This window comes from Rhinichthys klamathensis, unplaced genomic scaffold (genome assembly GCF_029890125.1).
Source record: "Rhinichthys klamathensis goyatoka isolate OS25496 unplaced genomic scaffold, OSU_Roscu_1.1 h1tg000204l_1, whole genome shotgun sequence".
NCBI lineage: Eukaryota > Metazoa > Chordata > Actinopteri > Cypriniformes > Leuciscidae > Rhinichthys > Rhinichthys klamathensis.
Window position 1 is genome coordinate 238725 of NW_026606729.1, and position 23039 is coordinate 261763.

A 23039-nucleotide genomic window follows, 5' to 3' on the forward strand; every position below is an offset into this window, starting at 1 on the left:
CGCTCACACACACTCCTCTGCGATGCCGTCGCTCACACACACTCCTCTGCGATGTCGTCGCTCACACACACACTCCTCTGCGATGCCGTCGCTCACACACACTCCTCTGCGATGCTGTCGCTCACACACACACCTCTGCGATGCCGTCGCTCACACACACTCCTCTGCGATGCCGTCGCTCACACACACACACCTCTGCGATGCGGTCTCAAACACACACACCTCTGCGATGCCGTCGCTCACACACACACCTCTGCGATGCCGTCGCTCACACACACTCCTCTGCGATGCCGTCGCTCACACACACTCCTCTGCGATGCCGTCGCTCACACACACTCCTCTGCGATGCCGTCGCTCACACACACTCCTCTGCGATGCCGTCGCTCACACACACTCCTCTGCGATGTCGTCGCTCACACACACTCCTCTGCGATGCCGTCGCTCACACACACTCCTCTGCGATGTCGTCGCTCACACACACTCCTCTGCGATGCCGTCGCTCACACACACTCCTCTGCGATGCTGTCGCTCACACACACTCCTCTGCGATGCTGTCGCTCACACACACTCCTCTGCGATGCTGTCGCTCACACACACTCCTCTGCGATGCTGTCGCTCACACACACTCCTCTGCGATGCTGTCGCTCACACACACTCCTCTGCGATGCTGTCGCTCACACACACTCCTCTGCGATGCTGTCGCTCACACACACTCCTCTGTGATGCTGTCGCTCACACACACTCCTCTGCGATGCCGTCGCTCACACACACTCCTCTGCGATGCTGTCGCTCACACACACTCCTCTGCGATGCTGTCGCTCACACACACTCCTCTGCGATGCTGTCGCTCACACACACTCCTCTGCGATGCTGTCGCTCACACACACTCCTCTGCGATGCTGTCGCTCACACACACTCCTCTGCGATGCTGTCGCTCACACACACTCCTCTGCGATGCCGTCGCTCACACACACTCCTCTGCGATGCTGTCGCTCACACACACTCCTCTGCGATGCTGTCGCTCACACACACTCCTCTGCGATGCTGTCGCTCACACACACTCCTCTGCGATGCTGTCGCTCACACACACTCCTCTGCGATGCTGTCGCTCACACACACTCCTCTGTGATGCCGTCGCTCACACACACTCCTCTGCGATGCTGTCGCTCACACACACTCCTCTGCGATGCTGTCGCTCACACACACTCCTCTGCGATGCTGTCGCTCACACACACTCCTCTGCGATGCTGTCGCTCACACACACTCCTCTGCGATGCTGTCGCTCACACACACTCCTCTGTGATGCTGTCGCTCACACACACACTCCTCTGCGATGCCGTCGCTCACACACACTCCTCTGCGATGCCGTCGCTCAAACACACACACCTCTGCGATGCGGTCTCAAACACACACACCTCTGCGATGCCGTCGCTCACACACACTCCTCTGTGATGCCGTCGCTCACACACTCCTCTGTGATGCCGTCGCTCACACACACTCCTCTGCGATGTCGTCGCTCACACACACACTCCTCTGCGATGTCGTCGCTCACACACACACTCCTCTGCGATGCCGTCGCTCACACACACTCCTCTGCGATGCCGTCGCTCACACACACTCCTCTGCGATGCCGTCGCTCACACACACTCCTCTGCGATGTCGTCGCTCACACACACACTCCTCTGCGATGCCGTCGCTCACACACACTCCTCTGCGATGCCGTCGCTCACACACACTCCTCTGCGATGCTGTCGCTCACACACACACCTCTGCGATGCCGTCGCTCACACACACTCCTCTGTGATGCTGTCGCTCACACACACACCTCTGCGATGCCGTCGCTCACACACACACCTCTGCGATGCCGTCGCTCACACACACACTCCTCTGCGATGCCGTCGCTCACACACACTCCTCTGCGATGCCGTCGCTCACACACACTCCTCTGCGATGCCGTCGCTCACACACACTCCTCTGCGATGCCGTCGCTCACACACACTCCTCTGCGATGTCGTCGCTCACACACACTCCTCTGCGATGCCGTCGCTCCCACACACTCCTCTGCGATGTCGTCGCTCACACACACTCCTCTGCGATGCTGTCGCTCACACACACTCCTCTGCGATGCCGTCGCTCACACACACTCCTCTGCGATGCTGTCGCTCACACACACTCCTCTGCGATGCTGTCGCTCACACACACTCCTCTGCGATGCTGTCGCTCACACACACTCCTCTGCGATGCTGTCGCTCACACACACTCCTCTGCGATGCTGTCGCTCACACACACTCCTCTGCGATGCTGTCGCTCACACACACTCCTCTGCGATGCTGTCGCTCACACACACTCCTCTGCGATGCTGTCGCTCACACACACTCCTCTGCGATGCTGTCGCTCACACACACTCCTCTGTGATGCTGTCGCTCACACACACTCCTCTGCGATGCTGTCGCTCACACACACTCCTCTGTGATGCTGTCGCTCACACACACTCCTCTGCGATGCCGTCGCTCACACACACCTCTGCGATGCCGTCGCTCAAACACACACACCTCTGCGATGCGGTCTCAAACACACACACCTCTGCGATGCCGTCGCTCACACACACTCCTCTGCGATGCCGTCGCTCACACACACACCTCTGCGATGCCGTCGCTCACACACACTCCTCTGTGATGCCGTCGCTCACACACACTCCTCTGCGATGTCGTCGCTCACACACACACTCCTCTGCGATGCCGTCGCTCACACACACTCCTCTGCGATGCCGTCGCTCACACACACTCCTCTGCGATGTCGTCGCTCACACACACACTCCTCTGCGATGCTGTCGCTCACACACACTCCTCTGCGATGCTGTCGCTCACACACACTCCTCTGCGATGCCGTCGCTCTCACACACTCCTCTGCGATGCCGTCGCTCACACACACTCCTCTGCGATGCCGTCGCTCACACACACTCCTCTGCGATGTCGTCGCTCACACACACACTCCTCTGCGATGCCGTCGCTCACACACACTCCTCTGCGATGCCGTCGCTCACACACACTCCTCTGCGATGCTGTCGCTCACACACACACCTCTGCGATGCCGTCGCTCACACACACTCCTCTGCGATGCCGTCGCTCACACACACACCTCTGTGATGCCGTCGCTCACACACACACCTCTGCGATGCCGTCGCTCACACACACTCCTCTGCGATGCCGTCGCTCACACACACTCCTCTGCGATGCCGTCGCTCACACACACTCCTCTGTGATGCTGTCGCTCACACACACACCTCTGCGATGCCGTCGCTCACACACACACACCTCTGCGATGCGGTCTCAAACACACACACCTCTGCGATGCCGTCGCTCACACACACACCTCTGCGATGCCGTCGCTCACACACACTCCTCTGCGATGCCGTCGCTCACACACACTCCTCTGCGATGCCGTCGCTCACACACACTCCTCTGCGATGCCGTCGCTCACACACACTCCTCTGCGATGCCGTCGCTCACACACACTCCTCTGCGATGCCGTCGCTCACACACACACCTCTGCGATGCCGTCGCTCACACACACACCTCTGCGATGCCGTCGCTCACACACACTCCTCTGCGATGCCGTCGCTCACACACACTCCTCTGCGATGCCGTCGCTCACACACACTCCTCTGCGATGCCGTCGCTCACACACACTCCTCTGCGATGTCGTCGCTCACACACACTCCTCTGCGATGCCGTCGCTCACACACACTCCTCTGCGATGCCGTCGCTCACACACACTCCTCTGCGATGCCGTCGCTCACACACACTCCTCTGCGATGCCGTCGCTCACACACACTCCTCTGCGATGCCGTCGCTCACACACACTCCTCTGTGATGCCGTCGCTCACACACACTCCTCTGTGATGCCGTCGCTCACACACACTCCTCTGCGATGCTGTCGCTCACACACACACTCCTCTGCGATGCTGTCGCTCACACACACTCCTCTGCGATGCCGTCGCTCACACACACTCCTCTGCGATGCTGTCGCTCACACACACTCCTCTGCGATGCTGTCGCTCACACACACTCCTCTGCGATGCTGTCGCTCACACACACACCTCTGCGATGCTGTCGCTCACACACACTCCTCTGCGATGCTGTCGCTCACACACACTCCTCTGCGATGCTGTCGCTCACACACACTCCTCTGCGATGCTGTCGCTCACACACACACCTCTGCGATGCTGTCGCTCACACACACTCCTCTGCGATGCTGTCGCTCACACACACACCTCTGCGATGCTGTCGCTCACACACACACCTCTGCGATGCTGTCGCTCACACACACTCCTCTGCGATGCTGTCGCTCACACACACTCCTCTGCGATGCTGTCGCTCACACACACACCTCTGCGATGCTGTCGCTCACACACACACCTCTGCGATGCTGTCGCTCACACACACTCCTCTGCGATGCTGTCGCTCACACACACTCCTCTGCGATGCTGTCGCTCACACACACTCCTCTGCGATGCCGTCGCTCACACACACTCCTCTGCGATGCCGTCGCTCACACACACTCCTCTGCGATGCTGTCGCTCACACACACACTCCTCTGCGATGCTGTCGCTCACACACACTCCTCTGCGATGCCGTCGCTCACACACACTCCTCTGCGATGCCGTCGCTCACACACACTCCTCTGCGATGCCGTCGCTCACACACACTCCTCTGCGATGCCGCCGCTCACACACACTCCTCTGCGATGCCGTCGCTCTCACACACTCCTCTGCGATGCCGTCGCTCACACACACTCCTCTGCGATGCTGTCGCTCACACACACTCCTCTGCGATGCCGTCGCTCACACACACTCCTCTGCGATGCCGTCGCTCACACACACTCCTCTGCGATGCTGTCGCTCACACACACTCCTCTGCGATGCCGTCGCTCTCACACACTCCTCTGCGATGCCGTCGCTCACACACACTCCTCTGCGATGCTGTCGCTCACACACACTCCTCTGCGATGCTGTCGCTCACACACACTCCTCTGCGATGCCGTCGCTCACACACACTCCTCTGTGATGCCGTCGCTCACACACACTCCTCTGTGATGCTGTCGCTCACACACACTCCTCTGCGATGCTGTCGCTCACACACACTCCTCTGCGATGCCGTCGCTCACACACACTCCTCTGTGATGCTGTCGCTCACACACACTCCTCTGTGATGCTGTCGCTCACACACACTCCACTGCGATGCTGTCGCTCACACACACTCCTCTGCGATGCTGTCGCTCACACACACTCCTCTGTGATGCTGTCGCTCACACACACTCCTCTGTGATGCTGTCGCTCACACACACTCCACTGCGATGCTGTCGCTCACACACACTCCTCTGCGATGCCGTCGCTCACACACACTCCTCTGCGATGCTGTCGCTCACACACACTCCTCTGCGATGCCGTCGCTCACACACACTCCTCTGCGATGCTGTCGCTCACACACACTCCTCTGCGATGCCGTCGCTCACACACACTCCTCTGCGATGCCGTCGCTCACACACACTCCACTGCGATGCTGTCGCTCACACACACTCCTCTGCGATGCTGTCGCTCACACACACTCCTCTGCGATGCTGTCGCTCACACACACTCCTCTGCGATGCTGTCGCTCACACACACTCCTCTGCGATGCCGTCGCTCACACACACTCCTCTGCGATGCTGTCGCTCACACACACTCCTCTGCGATGCTGTCGCTCACACACACTCCTCTGCGATGCTGTCGCTCACACACACTCCTCTGCGATGCCGTCGCTCACACACACTCCTCTGCGATGCCGTCGCTCACACACACTCCTCTGCGATGCCGTCGCTCACACACACTCCTCTGCGATGCTGTCGCTCACACACACTCCTCTGCGATGCTGTCGCTCACACACACTCCTCTGCGATGCTGTCGCTCACACACACTCCTCTGCGATGCTGTCGCTCACACACACTCCTCTGCGATGCCGTCGCTCACACACACTCCTCTGCGATGCTGTCGCTCACACACACTCCTCTGCGATGCTGTCGCTCACACACACTCCTCTGCGATGCTGTCGCTCACACACACTCCTCTGCGATGCCGTCGCTCACACACACTCCTCTGCGATGCCGTCGCTCACACACACTCCTCTGCGATGCCGTCGCTCACACACACTCCTCTGCGATGCCGTCGCTCACACACACTCCTCTGCGATGCTGTCGCTCACACACACTCCTCTGCGATGCTGTCGCTCACACACACTCCTCTGCGATGCCGTCGCTCACACACACTCCTCTGCGATGCCGTCGCTCACACACACTCCTCTGCGATGCCGTCGCTCACACACACTCCTCTGCGATGCCGTCGCTCACACACACTCCTCTGCGATGCCGTCGCTCACACACACTCCTCTGCGATGCTGTCGCTCACACACACTCCTCTGCGATGCTGTCGCTCACACACACTCCTCTGCGATGCCGTCGCTCACACACACTCCTCTGCGATGCCGTCGCTCACACACACTCCTCTGCGATGCCGTCGCTCACACACACTCCTCTGCGATGCCGTCGCTCACACACACTCCTCTGCGATGCCGTCGCTCACACACACTCCTCTGCGATGCCGTCGCTCACACACACTCCTCTGCGATGCCGTCGCTCACACACACTCCTCTGCGATGCCGTCGCTCACACACACTCCTCTGCGATGCCGTCGCTCACACACACTCCTCTGCGATGCCGTCGCTCACACACACTCCTCTGCGATGCCGTCGCTCACACACACACTCCTCTGCGATGCCGTCGCTCACACACACTCCTCTGCGATGCCGTCGCTCACACACACTCCTCTGCGATGCCGTCGCTCACACACACTCCTCTGCGATGCCGTCGCTCACACACACTCCTCTGCGATGCCGTCGCTCACACACACTCCTCTGCGATGCCGTCGCTCACACACACTCCTCTGCGATGCCGTCGCTCACACACACTCCTCTGCGATGCTGTCGCTCACACACACTCCTCTGCGATGCTGTCGCTCACACACACTCCTCTGCGATGTCGTCGCTCACACACACTCCTCTGCGATGCCGTCGCTCACACACACTCCTCTGCGATGCCGTCGCTCACACACACTCCTCTGCGATGCCGTCGCTCACACACACTCCTCTGCGATGCCGTCGCTCACACACACTCCTCTGCGATGCTGTCGCTCACACACACTCCTCTGCGATGCTGTCGCTCACACACACTCCTCTGCGATGCCGTCGCTCACACACACTCCTCTGCGATGCTGTCGCTCACACACACTCCTCTGCGATGTCGTCGCTCACACACACTCCTCTGTGATGCCGTCGCTCACACACACTCCTCTGCGATGCTGTCGCTCACACACACTCCTCTGCGATGTCGTCGCTCACACACACTCCTCTGCGATGCCGTCGCTCACACACACATGTTACGGCCAGCTCGTTTCGGCCGTACATAAAGTAAACAAGTACACCGAAAATGACTTGCAAGATTTTATTCGTCCTCAAAAATCACAATAAACTGAATATAACAAAGTCTAGGGTTTCAAATCAAAAGGGTCAAAATCATAATCCGGTTGGGGAGTAAAAGAAGGTTGGTATGGGCTGTAAATCAAAAGGTTCGAATGACTTCGCCAGAGGCTGTCAGTCCCCCTGGACGAAGTGAAGATGAGATGTTCAATCCAAGGTTTTATCCTCTTCATAATCAAAGATGATCGGAGGAAGCAGGTGTGTGCGATCTCCCACGCTCTCTCAGAGCAACACCGCCACCAGCAGGCGAGCAAGCAGAACACAGGGTCGTAACACCTCCCTCCAAAAGAAAAAGATTCGGCCACGAATCTAAAAAAACAAGAAAAAAAACAATTAAGCACAACCCAAAACAAGCGCAATGACATTCTGGACGTCGTCTTCTCTTCATTTTCCAGCACCTCTGGGCCCTAGAGATGCAGAGAAAAGAAAATGGACAACGCAGAGGTTAGGTTATGCTCTGGAAAGGGTGTCAGCTATGACATTATCTTTTCCTCGAATGTGTTGAATCTCAAGGTGGAAAGGTTGTAAAATGAGACTCCATCGCATAAGTCGCTGATTTCGATTTCTCATTCGATTCAAGAAAACCAACGGATTATGATCCGTATAGATGATAATCGGTGCAGCGATGGACCCTAGGTATACCTCAAAATGTTGCACGGCCAACACTAGGGCGAGAGCTTCCTTCTCAATGGTAGAGTATACCTGTTGATGTCGATTAAACTTTTTTGAAAAGTAACTTACAGGATGTAGAACCTTGTTCGAATCCTCCTGTAAGAGGACAGCACCCGCACCACAAGCACTTGCATCGATTGCAAGGCTAAAAGATTTCTCAAAATCCGGGGCTGTTAAAACAGGGGCACACGCCAACAACGCTTTACAATTATCAAAAGCTTGTTGACAGAGCTCAGACCACTGAAAAGTCAACTTTGGACTCAATAAATCGGTAAGAGGGGAGACCACACTGGCGAAATTTTCACAGAAGCCCCGGTAATATCCCACCATACCGAGAAACCGTCGCAATTCACGACGAGTGGTGGGTACGGGAAAATCACAAATGGCTTCAACCTTGGTCTCAATAGGCTTTACACAACCGTTTCCCACGACTTTACCTAAGTAGGTAACGGTTGCCTTCGCGAATTCCGATTTAGCGAGGTTTATGGTCAGATTAGCCTTTGCTAAACGAGAAAACAATTCCTTAATCTGGTTAAGATGTTCAGACCAGGAGGAATTATACAACACCACGTCGTCAAGATATGCCTCACATCCTGACATTCCATACAGTATACGATTTACGAGACGCTGGAACGTCGCGGGTGCATTTCGCACTCCGAAAGGCATAACCGTATACTGCAGGAAAGCATCAGGTGTGACGAAGGCGGATAATTCCTTCGCTCGACAAGTCAGCGGCACCTGCCAATATCCCTTTAGGAGATCGAACTTACTAACATATCGAGCAGAGCCAACATGATCGACGCAGTCATCAACTCGAGGCAAAGGGAAGCAATCCGGCTTAGTAACAGAATTTAGTTTTCGATAATCTGTGCAGAATCGATATGAGCCATCAGATTTATTTACCAGAACACAAGGGGAACTCCATGAACTGAAACTACATTCAGCCAGATCATGAGCAAGTAGATAGTTCACCTCTTGTTTCAGCAAATCTCTTTTAAAAGGATTGACTCGATATGCGTTCTGTTTAACAGGACATGAGGCTCCTACGTCGATATCATGTTCTATGATAGATGTACGACCAGGAACATCACGGAAAAGAGAGGGAAATGACATCACCAACTCAGTGACATCACTCCTCTCCTTCTCTGTCAGATAAGAAAGATGAGAGGACAGATTAAGAAGAATCTCAGAGTTCTTAAGTCGCCCGTCGACTTTTCCTCGAGAAAGAAAACTCTCATCCTCATCAGCATTCTCCAAAGAATCCTTACTCGGGCTACGAAAGGAAGATGACAATTCTGGAAAAGAATCACAAGAGTTTACCACATTAACAGTAACGGGACGAACAGGAGCTATGTACAATTTCAACAGATTACTGTGACATACTTGTACCTTCTTCCTCCGATCAGGAGTATTCAACAGATAGTTATTATCAGAAAGACGTTTAACTATCTTGTAAGGGCCTGTAAATTTAGCCTGAAATGGATTTGCAGCTAGAGACAATAAAGCCAATACTTGTTCATCCACCTGAAATTCTCTTAATTTAGCTTTCTTGTCAAAGCGTTGTTGCATTTTTATTTGAGACTTACTCAATTTCTTTTTAGCAAGAGCTCGTGCCTCATATAATCTACGCCGGAATCCACTCACATAATCTGAAATATTTCCAGAAGGTTTAGACATTCGCCACTCCTCAGCTAACACAGTTGTAGGTCCTCGCACTACATGTCCGAACACTAATTCATTTGGGCTAAACCCAAGACTTTCTTGGATTACCTCACGGATCGCTAACAACATCCATGGCAGACCTTCTTCCCAATCCGCATCGAGTTCCACACAATATGACCTCAAAAGGGACTTCAGGGTTTGATGAAACCTTTCAAGGACTCCTTGACTCTGTGGATGATAAGCACTAGAAATATTGTGTTTCACTCGAAGTTGACGCAGGGCTTTTGAGAACTGTTTTGACATAAAGTTCGAACCCTGATCAGATTGAATGACTTTAGGTATTCCAAAGGTCGACATGAAATTAGTGAGAGCCTTCAAGACAGATTTAGTAGTAATGGACCTTAACGGATAAGCAGCCGGATAACGAGTAGTCTGACACATAATGGTTAAAAGGTATTGGTGACCAGTCTTGGACCGAGGCAAAGGACCAACACAGTCAACTACCAAATACTCAAAAGGAGTGGAACCGACGGAAATAGGTTGCAACAGAGCAACAGGTAACTTTTGATTTGGCTTACCGGTGATCTGGCATGTATGACAAGATCGAATATGTTTTGCCACATCTCGTTTCACCTTCGGCCAATAGAACTGTCGTAAGACTCGATCGTACGTTTTACGAACTCCGGTATGACCAGCAAGTCCTTGATGAGCTAAATGCAACACGGATTCCCTCATCGTAAAAGGAACCACAATCTGAATTTTAGGTTCAGGAGAAACATCTTCATGCAACACCACTTTCCGACAAAGCAGACCATCATCAAGAAAGTACGAAGAAGACTGAGGATCAGAACACTTCTTAGACCCTACTTCAGAGAATAAGGTTTTAAGACTGTCGTCGCTCTGTTGAGCTCTAATCAAATCCTCTCGAGAAATCTGGAACAAAGAAGTCAGAGAACAATCAACATCAGAGAGATCAACATTGGTTTTCTCAAGAGTGGACAGAACCTCTAATGTATCGTTAGATTCATGTCGCAACACTGTCGATTCTTTCTGGTCAGAAGACAACGAAGAACAGGACTTCAGGTCTCCTTGCTCAGGACTCTTGGATACATCCGATCCTGAATCACCTGTATGAACAGTATAGAAGAAGGTATCATGCAGTGGAACTTCAACTTGATTTTCAGATAATGGTTTAGCCATTGATCGAGTAACTGCACAAGCTGGAAACAAATCAGGAAATTCTCTATAATTTCCAACATCAGATTTCCTAGGTGTAGATGCTATTATGGGTGGAGCTGCCCCTTCACTCCAACCCCAAACATTCCCACCAGCTAAATCATTTCCCAGAATAAATGTAATCCCAGGGACTGGAAGTGCAGAACGAACACCAACTACTACATCACCAGATACAATGGCAGAGGAAAGATGGATTCGATGCAAAGGCACTTCAACAAACCCCATCTCAAAACCTCGCACTAACACATGAGTTCCAGTAGCGGTTTCAGAAGTCAAGGGTAAAATTCCCTCTAACAGAAACGACTGCGCAGCCCCTGTATCTCGAAGAAGACGTATTGGCACCGTTTCATTTGAACCAGGCAATGACACATTTCCTTCTGTGATAAAAGGTGTATAATCAACAGAAGAAATTGTACACTGATCAACAGATTTATCACCAGAACTGGACAAATGACGATCTTTCTCATCACGAGTGTCAATAGTAAATGGTGAGGTAGAAACCAAAGCAACAGGTTTCGACAATCTCTCTTTCCTCTTGAGTATCTGACAGTCAGATATTTTATGACCAGGCTTTTTACAATAAAAGCAAACCATGTCTCGTGAGACTACAGGTTTACTAGAATGTTCAGCAGCTGTTGTCTTACTATTCCTACTCATCACAGGAGACTTTGTCTTAGGTTGAAAGCAAAACTTAGACTTACTCATATTGTTGGTTTTAAGACCGACTGAACTGAATGACTCACAATGGGTTAATACGAATTCATCAGCCATGATAGCAGCTTCTGAAAGTGTATTCACCTTGTGTTCAGTGAGATGCGTAGCTACAGCATGAGGAACACAATGTTTAAACTCCTCTAAGAGCACTAATTCTCTTAACTGCTCTCTAGTTGTAACCTTCATTGAAGTGCACCAACGATCAAATAAGTTCTCTTTTTCTCTTGCAAACTCAACATGAGTACATTCATCAGCTTTACTCAAAGTCCTAAATTTCTGACGATATGCCTCAGGCACGAGTTCATATGCATGTAACACAGCAGACTTCACAACATCATACTCACCACTCTGTTCCAGTGAGAGTGCAGAATAAACTTCCTGAGCTTTACCTGTGAACACACACTGTAATAATAAAGTCCAAAAGCTTTTCGGCCATTTCATGGATAAAGCAACACGTTCAAAGTGATAGAAATATTTATCCACTTCCTTTTCAGAAAATGGCGGCACTAATCTCATATTTCTGTGAACATCAAACACAGGTTCACCTGCATTCGCATGCTGTTGTGGAACAGGAGGCACATTCGCTTGTGAAGCTTCAGCCGTCTTTGCTGCTAATTCTAACTCCAACTTTTTTATCTCAAATGCTCTCTCGTCACGTTCCTTCTCTAACTGAAGCGTTCTCTCTTCTAAATCAAGCTCCATTCTTCGCATAGCTAACTGATGATTTAATTTCCTCTCTTCAAATTCTCTTTCTACCGCTCGCTCTTTCATAGCGCGATCATCTCGTTCAGCACGAATTTTCGCGGCATCTAAACACAATTGCTTCTCTTGCAAAGACAATTCAGGAAATTTCGTCTCACTTTCACTATAAACCTCAGCAGGAGTAGACACAAACGATTCACTCGGAGTGATTAGCTCTGTGCTTACCTCTATAACTCCTCTATCAACAAGTGACCGCTTCAAAGTAGTCACCATAGTCTCCCTCAGCCTCTTCTCTTGAGAAGTAAAATCGACACTGAAGCGTTCGGCGATTTGCACCAACTGCTCCTTTGTACAACTCTCAAGCAAAGCTTCTGATGGACACGCAAAGAAATCCTCGACCACCGAAGACATTTCGTTCGTATGTTTTATACACAATAACACAATCGAACCTACTAGCTAACACACGTGAGACGCTGTTTACTCAAAATACAATTCCCAGCCACAGCTTCAAAAAGGAACTACGTCACCGTATACGCAACCTCATTCACAAAATTTTCAAAGACTTCCCACAAGTCAAAACACAGTGTAAGCGTAAAATAAACTGCACTATACACGCAATCTCAACGATTTTCCCTTTTTTTTTTTGTAGAATGGATTTACCACTTATAATATAAGAGAACTCCAGCTCCTAACTCAGAAAAACACTAACTAAATCCTACCTGGTCTTCAGAGATGTACCGGGCTCGAGGCGACATTAAACGCTGAACTCCGCAACTATCAGTCAAACTGAAAGTCCGGAAGCGTACCCCCTACAGAGAGTTAATCTCCACCCAGGATAACCTCCAAAAACAAGAAAGGCAAAATAACAAAACAAAACAACAAACAGTGCTCCGACGGAAGGATTGTATTCACAATCCAGCTGGAAACACTCTAACTCACCAGAGTTCTCATTTATAAAGGTAACCATTCACAAAAACATACACACATACAACCCATACTTACCAACGTTTCCTACCCCAATAGGATCGCGGACGAGACTCCAATTTATGTTACGGCCAGCTCGTTTCGGCCGTACATAAAGTAAACAAGTACACCGAAAATGACTTGCAAGATTTTATTCGTCCTCAAAAATCACAATAAACTGAATATAACAAAGTCTAGGGTTTCAAATCAAAAGGGTCAAAATCATAATCCGGTTGGGGAGTAAAAGAAGGTTGGTATGGGCTGTAAATCAAAAGGTTCGAATGACTTCGCCAGAGGCTGTCAGTCCCCCTGGACGAAGTGAAGATGAGATGTTCAATCCAAGGTTTTATCCTCTTCATAATCAAAGATGATCGGAGGAAGCAGGTGTGTGCGATCTCCCACGCTCTCTCAGAGCAACACCGCCACCAGCAGGCGAGCAAGCAGAACACAGGGTCGTAACACACACCTCTGCGATGCCGTCGCTCACACACACTCCTCTGCGATGTCGTCGCTCACACACACTCCTCTGCGATGCCGTCGCTCACACACACTCCTCTGCGATGCCGTCGCTCACACACACTCCTCTGCGATGTCGTCGCTCACACACACTCCTCTGCGATGCCGTCGCTCACACACACTCCTCTGCGATGTCGTCGCTCACACACACTCCTCTGCGATGCTGTCGCTCACACACACTCCTCTGCGATGCTGTCGCTCACACACACTCCTCTGCGATGCTGTCGCTCACACACACACCTCTGTGATGCCGTCGCTCACACACACACCTCTGTGATGCCGTCGCTCACACACACTCCTCTGCGATGCCGTCGCTCACACACACTCCTCTGCGATGCCGTCGCTCACACACACTCCTCTGCGATGCTGTCGCTCACACACACTCCTCTGCGATGTCGTCGCTCACACACACTCCTCTGCGATGCTGACCCGTTTACTCCTGTATTTAAGCGTCGTCCACTTGTGATCCGATCGACTGAACCGCTTCTCAACACCAGCTGTACACAACCTCTGGTTCAGACACGCTCTTCTGTGGTTTCACATCATCTCTCCTCACTTCCTTCAAGGCGTAAAGGGATAGTTCTTCCAAACATGAACATTAGCCCATGATTTACTCGCCCTCATCCTAGGTGTGTATGACACTCTTCTTTCAGACGAAAACAATCAGAGTTATATTAAAAAAAATGTCCTGGCTCTTCCAAGCTTTTTAATGGCAGTGAATTGAAGTCCATTCAAGTGCATCTGTCCATCATAAAAGTGCATCTGTCCATCATAAAAGTGCATCTGTCCATCATAAAAGTGCATCTGTCCATCATAAAAGTGCATCTGTCCATCATAAAAGTGCATCTGTCCATCATAAAAGTGCATCTATCCATCATAAAAGTGCATCTGTCCATCATAAAAGTGCATCTATCCATCATAAAAGTGCATCTATCCATTATAAAAGTGCATCTGTCCATCATAAAAGTGCATCTATCCATCATAAAAGTGCATCTGTCCATCATAAAAGTGCATCTGTCCATCATAAAAGTGCATCTATCCATTATAAAAGTGCATCTATCCATCATAAAAGTGCATCTGTCCATCATAAAAGTGCATCTGTCCATCATAAAAGTGCATCTATCCATTATAAAAGTGCATCTATCCATCATAAAAGTGCATCTATCCATCATAAAAGTGCATCTGTCCATCATAAAAGTGCATCTGTCCATCATAAAAGTGCATCTGTCCATCATAAAAGTGCATCTGTCCATCATAAAAGTGCATCTGTCCATCATAAAAGTGCATCTATCCATCATAAAAGTGCATCTATCCATCATAAAAGTGCATCTGTCCATCATAAAAGTGCATCTGTCCATCATAAAAGTGCATCTGTCCATCATAAAAGTGCATCTGTCCATCATAAAAGTGCATCTGTCCATCATAAAAGTGCATCTGTCCATCATAAAAGTGCATCAGTCCATCATAAAAGTGCATCTGTCCATCATAAAAGAGCATCTATCCATCATAAAAGTGCATCTATCCATCATAAAAGTGCATATATCCATCATAAAAGTGCATCTGTCCATCATAAAAGTGCATCTGTCCATCATAAAAGTGCATCTGCCCATCATAAAAGTGCATCTGTCCATCATAAAAGTGCATCTGTCCATCATAAAAGTGCATCTGTCCATCATAAAAGTGCATCTGTCCATCATAAAAGTGCATCTATCCATCATAAAAGTGCATCAGTCCATCATAAAAGTGCATCTGTCCATCATAAAAGTGCATCTGTCCATCATAAAAGTGCATAGAATAGGGACAGATGCACTTGAATGGACTTCCAAAAAAAATATGCCAATTCACTGCCATTATAAAGCTTGGAAGAGCCAGGACATTTTTTTAATATAACTCTGATTGTATTCGTCTGAAAGAAGAGTGTCATACACACCGAGGATGGCTTCAGGGAGAGTAAATCATGTGCTAATTTAAATATTTGGGTGAACACTCCCTTTAATGCAGCGAAGCGCTTTGCTAATGCTAATGTCTGGTCCTCAGCGAGTCCGCTGCACATGCTAGCGACGCACGCCTCGGCCTCCGCGTCCCTCCCCACCAAACGCCAGAACGGCGAGCAGGACCAGCAGCCCGAACCCAAACGGGTCAAGACCGACTCCATCCCAGCGGAGAGAGACCAGCAGACCCACGCCGACTAGACCATCGTCTCCTGACCTCTGACCTCGACTCGTTCGCCCCGCCGGCACCTCGTCACCCGTTCCTGAACCCAGGTGCCAATACTGAGGTGAGATGAAGAGAGAAGCTGTTCTGGTCCACACTCACAGATATATGCACACTCATATACTCATATAGCCTACTTGAAGTCACAGAATGAAGCGTATTGTTGTTCCTGTGTGGCGTGACCCAGCGGAGAAGCCCGGGCTGATCCCGGACCAGCCCTGGACAAGCAGCCGACGACCGATGACGATCTAGATGTTTATGTAATTGTCACGCATGTGTATCAGACGTGTGTTCTCCGTTCCCAGAGATCCTGAACATTCACAATCAGCTGACCGTCAGAAACGGACTCGCCAAACCTCGTTAGGCCCGATTAGCTCTTACAGAGTCCGCCTCACACTCACACATGGGACAGTCGAGCGCTCTTCCCTTGGGAAAGGGAGTGTGCGCCGGCTCCTCAGATCATGGCAGCTAGCCTCCACGTCCAGCCAATGCAGTCTTGAGTAGATATGCAGTATTTTGTCGTATGTGTACTTTAGGGTCTTATTTGTGTGTTTCCAGAGGCACAAATACTCAACAAAAACTGGCTTTTCCCCATTCTGTTTTCTTTTAAAGACGTGGACTTGTGGTCATGGAAATGAATGTATTCACTTCATTCTTATTTTTATTTTTTCAGAAAAAAAGAAACACTATTGAGGGTTTGAGTTACTCTCTATTACATCAGATCAAAATGATGTTTACTCGCATCCTCTTTATATTTTAACCAATAACCTATGAGATAGATATATTTCCATTTGTACTTTGTTAAAATATATCATCTTGCATGAACGTGTTGAGAAAATGTGCTGTGCCCGATTCGATTCCTGACGAAAGATGGAAGGGAAAAAATGCAAAATAATATTTTATACAATTGGGATCATTACTGCACTTACCTTTCGTTTCTAATATTTCCTTTCCTCCCCGTTGTTTTCCTTTTATATTGGAGATGTCGTTGGCTGTGTGTTATCTTTGTGTTGAAGTTGTCTCTTTGCCTGTTAATAATATTATTTTATTCTGTTCAAACAACTGAAAGAGTCTACACGGATAGAACGTGTTCCACAAGGAAAAATAAGTGGTAGATGTTGTTTAGCTTCAGTGGGTATATGCATTTTTTTTATAAATTAAATTAAAGCTCCATAACTTCAGTGGTGTGTGAGTGCGTTGCTGCTGTGTGTCTCTAGGTGGCGCTGATGATCTAACCTTCCTCACAGGGAACTTGACAGGAATAAGGGAAGAAGTGCTTGACCACACATGAACCGTGTCCGAGCCAAAGCCGAGCCGAGTGTCAGTAACGCTCCTAACACTGTAAAGCCTTCCACTCTTGTGCAGTCCCAGAACAGAAAAACATTGCTCTTGTTTATGAAGGATATGAATGATTTATTGTGAAACACACTTGATTTTCTCTCCAGGTTTCTGCTGGAAACAAAGAACTGATTTCTGGATAAAGATTGTGCAATTCATTTGTTGACAGAAACTACAGTAACTGCGTCACTCACTGTTAAACAGAAGTCGTGAAATGACACAATGTTTATTGTTGCCTGTTAATTATTATCTTTTGAGTTATTTGCTGAAAGGGTTAGGCCTGTTCATTTTCATCTTTACATTTTTAAGCTTTCAGACTGATGAATTTTATAGTGATGTGCCTCGTTAAAGGATCCTGAAAGAAGAAGAAGAAGAGATGATTAAAGAGTGTTTGCCTGATCTGAAGATCCAGCGAGGCGTCAGAACAAGGAACCGGACCCCGTCTGAACCGACCCGACCTGCTCGAGTCCTTCACTGCGCTCGTGCATTAATAACCTGAGTATCATGCATTAATGACCCGAGTCGCAATCGTGCATTAATGACCCGAGTCGCAATCGTGCATTAATAACCCGAGTCGCAATCGTGCATTACCAACCCGAGTCGTAATCGTGCATTGAGTCGCAATCGCGCATTAATGACCCGAGTCGCAATCGCGCATTAATGACCCGAGTCGCAATCGTGCATTAATGACCCGAGTCGCAATCGTGCATTAATAACCCGAGTCGCAATCGTGCATTACCAACCCGAGTCGTAATCGTGCATTGAGTCGCAATCGCGCATTAATGACCCGAGTCGCAATCGTGCATTAATGACCCGAGTCGCAATCGTGCATTAATGACCCGAGTCGCAATCGTGCATTAATGACCCGAGTCGCAATCGTGCATTAATAACCCGAGTCGCAATCGTGCATTACCAACCCGAGTCGTAATCGTGCATTGAGTCGCAATCGCGCATTAATGACCCGAGTCGCAATCGTGCATTAATGACCCGAGTCGCAATCGTGCATTAATGACCCGAGTCGCAATCGTGCATTAATGACCCGAGTCGCAATCGAGCATTAATGACCCGAGTCGCAATCGTGCATTAATGACCCGAGTCGCAATCGTGCATTAATGACCCGAGTCGCAATCGTGCATTAATGACCCGAGTCGCAATCGCGCATTAATGACCCGAGTCGCAATCGTGCATTAATGACCCGAGTCGCAATCGTGCATTAATGACCCGAGTCGCAATCGTGCATTAATGACCCGAGTCGCAATCGTGCATTAATGACCCGAGTCGCAATCGCGCATTAATGACCCGAGTCGCAATCGTGCATTAATGACCCGAGTCGCAATCGTGCATTAATGACCCGAGTCGCAATCGTGCATTAATGACCCGAGTCGCAATCGTGCATTAATGACCCGAGTCGCAATCGTGCATTAATGACCCGAGTCGCAATCGTGCATTAATAACCCGAGTCGCAATCGCGCATTAATGACCCGAGTCGCAATCGCGCATTAATGACCCGAGTCGCAATCGAGCATTAATGACCCGAGTCGCAATCGCGCATTAATGACCCGAGTCGCAATCGCGCATTAATGACCCGAGTCGCAATCACGCATTAATGACCCGAGTCGCAATCGCGCATTAATGACCCGAGTCGCAATCGCGCATTAATGACCCGAGTCGCAATCGCGCATTAATGACCCGAGTCGCAATCGCGCATTAATGACCCGAGTCGCAATCGCGCATTAATGACCCGAGTCGCAATCGCGCATTAATGACCCGAGTCGCAATCGCGCATTAATGACCCGAGTCGCAATCGCGCATTAATGACCCGAGTCGCAATCGCGCATTAATGACCCGAGTCGCAATCGCGCATTAATGACCCGAGTCGCAATCGCGCATTAATGACCCGAGTCGTGTTTATGCGTTTCCAAGGTGATGATGCGGAGTTTATACGTGAGCTCAGGATTAACTCTAACTCAGGATTATCTGTTTAGCACATTTCATAATACAGTGTTTCAAAGCAGATTTACATAAAAAGCTTGTTTCGCTGTTACAATTTAGGAAGTATTTTTTTTTTATCAATTACAAATGATTGTTCTGGTTAATAGTATAGTAATAACTATATCAATATGTCTGTTTTGATGGACTGTAATGTCACTATCATCAACGTTCGTGCTGTTACTGTACTTTCCCTCCTCATCTGTTGGCTGTGATTGTGAAAGCCTCCAGGAGTATCCACACACACAATAGCAGGTGTGTCTCTCTCTACGCTCTTGTGTTTGTCCTGCAGGTGTGCCTGGGTGTGTTATGATGAAGTTACAGTCCTTGTATTCTTCAGTTAACTTTCAGAGTGGCTGTTTGCTGTAAACACTCGCCGCTCGATGAAGAACGAGGGCTGGACACACAACACAACTTTGCACGCCCTTGAATATGTATACCAACTCCTATTCCTTAAAACCAGTAATGAGAGTTAACAGATGAAATAACTACTAATGAAACACTACTCCACAGTGATGAATCCTACAACAAGCTGTAAGCTGCATTGCATAGCAATCCCGGTTTCCCACAGGGTTAGCGGTGAGTCTGGTGGTGCGCCTCTGTCCTCTGGGGATCGGGACATCTTCACCGTAAGAACATTTGTGCTTTTTAATGTTGAATTCATCAATCTGGTGCACTTTGAGAGTTCAAAGTTAAGAGTTCCAACCTATATTCAGTGTGCAAATTGAACCAAGAAAAACTCCAACCTCTTTAGTAGTGATATAGTGCCAGTGAGTCTACATTACACACTACTACATGCACTGAAAAATAAAATGAACTTTCATAATTAGTTTTGTACTAATGTCTATACTTGAAAGAGAAACGCATTATCTTTTATTTAGGCGGAAAACATGGTTTACAAACGCGTCTCATTACAATTCTAGTAAATTGCGTAGGCTAATCGTCGAATATGCAGATGTGGGAATAATAACTAGGTAATGGGTTCCTACACGCATAGCCTAATGTTGTGAGAGTATCCCAGTTTTCACACTCATCTCTCTGACACTGAGAGGGCCGTTTCTGGTTTTCACGCTATTTCTCTGCACTTCCTTGCGTTTCTTCTCCATCTCTGATGTTGACCGATACACACTGACTCGCACGCTCGCTCAGAGCCCAGAGGGGGAGGAGTTTAAAGGTGTGATTGGACCAGCCCAGTGTCAATCAAGAAAAGAACCAATGGGCCGCTGATCTACGCGTTTCATGGGCCGGTCTGTGAGAAGAATAAACCTACGCTGACTAAAACCTAAGATCCCAGTGCCGCCAATCAAGCAAAACTAAACTAAACGAATGGGCCGCCGATGTACGAGTTTTATGGGCCGTTCTGACTAATATATATATATATATATATAGCCTATATATAATTTAGATGTGTCGGCACAGCGGAAAAGAGCCCAGTCTGCCCGATGGCCAGTCCACCCTGAGAACGAGATCAACTGGTTTCTGATGATCAGGGTCTCACACAGACTTCGGTCTTAATAAAAGTTTGCAGAGGCATATTCATAATGCTCGTTTTAACAGTTAAAATACTGGAAAAGCTGTATAACATAAGTATGAATGAATTAAAACCAGTGAATTTGTACAATTCAAAAGCCAGAATAAAGGGGCTTTATTAAACAATTGTGTTTCCAGAAAAATACCAAAACCAAGAAACTGACCAAATGAATCATTTTCTGACGACTCTTTATTTGATAAAGAATGAAATGTATAAAATGTGAAATATCTTTCAGTATCAACACGTTAAAAGTACAAAAACATAAATCATGTATGAAATGCATGAAATTAAAAACTTTTCCCTGATGAATGACTTGATTTCTCAGCCAGTCCAAATGTGAAGGTTTGGTTAAAACCCGTCTTGGTCAAGAGAAGCGAAGCCGCTGAGGAGAGAAACAGCATCAGTGTGTGATCGGGGCAGCATCACCTCCGGCTAACTAAAGTCAGCACACAACTGATACATTATGGAGACAAAAAAGACAAACTTTTTGTAAAATTGTACAATAAGCCTGCATTCATACAACTGAACATCAATCAGCAATATGATATATATACACACAAACAAACATGTTTAACTGGTAAACAGTTTATAGTTTCGCTAATATTAACGAGCGTCAGCCTTAATGTCTGAACAAGGGCAAAAATCAGTGCATCAAATGATTAGGAAACACGACTGAAATGAAAGAGTGAGCAGTGGATGATCAGCTGAAGGAAGTGTGTGTTCGTCATACCAGCTTCTGTGACGTCATTTCTGCTGGTTAAACAATTATGAGATTTTGTGGTAGCTATTAGTTGGTTTTGTCTCGCAACAAACTATTCCATACTCTTAGATACAATTACAGCCTGAATCCGTTTAATATTATCCTAGTTAAAATATATCTAAACATGTTCAGATAAACTGTTAATCCCAATTTTAGAGCTTTATTTCCATTGTGTTCATTTTCTTGCCTTTGTGTAAATGAGCAATATTTAGCATATGTCTGAAAGACTGCTGTAGATTTTCTTAATGTATTTTATGAACCTTAAGTTAAATCTACAGAACAGGCATTTTTATAGTCGAGAGCTCAAGGAGCGAGTCGTTGAGAAACCATCGCGTTATTATTCTAATGTGAACAGAACTGGTTTACATGCAACCAAATAATCCGCTAGTGGGACTGGCGGCTCAGTCGCAGTGAAAAACCTTCATGTAACCTTAATCGATCCGATTGAGCTCGATCCCAGTGAGATTTCGATCGGATTGAAATGGGCGTTTATTTCTTTTCTGATCCGATGGAGAGAACATGTAAACACTTGATCGGATTGAAACCGAACGGACTGCGCATGTGCAATGATGTAGAAATAGCGTGATGACGTATGAAGGATCTGTTCTTCTTGTTGAATAAAGTGTCGTAAATGAGTTTCCCGTCATCCTATAATCCTCCTGTCTCTACGGGACGAGCACGACGGCCGCCAGTGCCTCAGACTCGCATCCACACACGGCTGGGTTAGGCCATATTTCCAGTGTGATCAATATAAGCAGCGCACAGCAGCTCATATACACTCATCGTCTCCCAATTATGACCAGAAATGATTCAAAATTTAATTCTGCTGTTTAAAACAAATAAAGAACCAATAGGCTATATATGAGAATGGTTATATGCGCAAACAGCAGGGAACTCTGTATATTCGTGCAGTGTGCGCATGTCAAAAAATATATTCCGATTTGAAGTTTGTGACATAAACACACATCAACCCGATCACATGTTTAGCGTTCATGTAAACACTGTATTCAGATTCATCAATCGGAATGAATTCAGTCGGATTGAAGCAAAAGTTGTGCATGTAAAGTACCGGTTCCTGTCAGAGGATCCGCTCCTGCTTCCCGATCATCCCGGGGTTCCTCAGGATCTCCAGCTCCAGCTTCTTCTCCTCAGAGCTTCGCTCGTAAGCCTCGTT

The 23039-nt window shown here is 48.5% G+C and overlaps 1 protein-coding gene across 3 annotated transcripts in view; it reads left to right on the plus strand.

The window, feature by feature from the left end:
* Positions 1–17729, plus strand: part of foxk2a (forkhead box K2a) — a 40582-nt gene extending 22853 nt beyond the window's left edge. Inside the window, exons 9-10 of one of the 3 annotated variants that reach the window (XR_008808209.1) lie at positions 16071–16311; positions 17465–17729. Coding sequence is in view for 1 of the 3 variants with exons in the window: in XM_056263246.1 (XP_056119221.1) it covers positions 16071–16225 (155 nt within the window). In the remaining 2 variants the exon portion in view is untranslated. Of the gene's footprint in view, positions 1–16070; positions 17429–17464 lie in introns of those variants that run through there. The other 2 variants (XR_008808208.1, XM_056263246.1) reach the window with 2 other exon arrangements.
* Positions 17730–23039: the final 5310 nt, after the last annotated feature.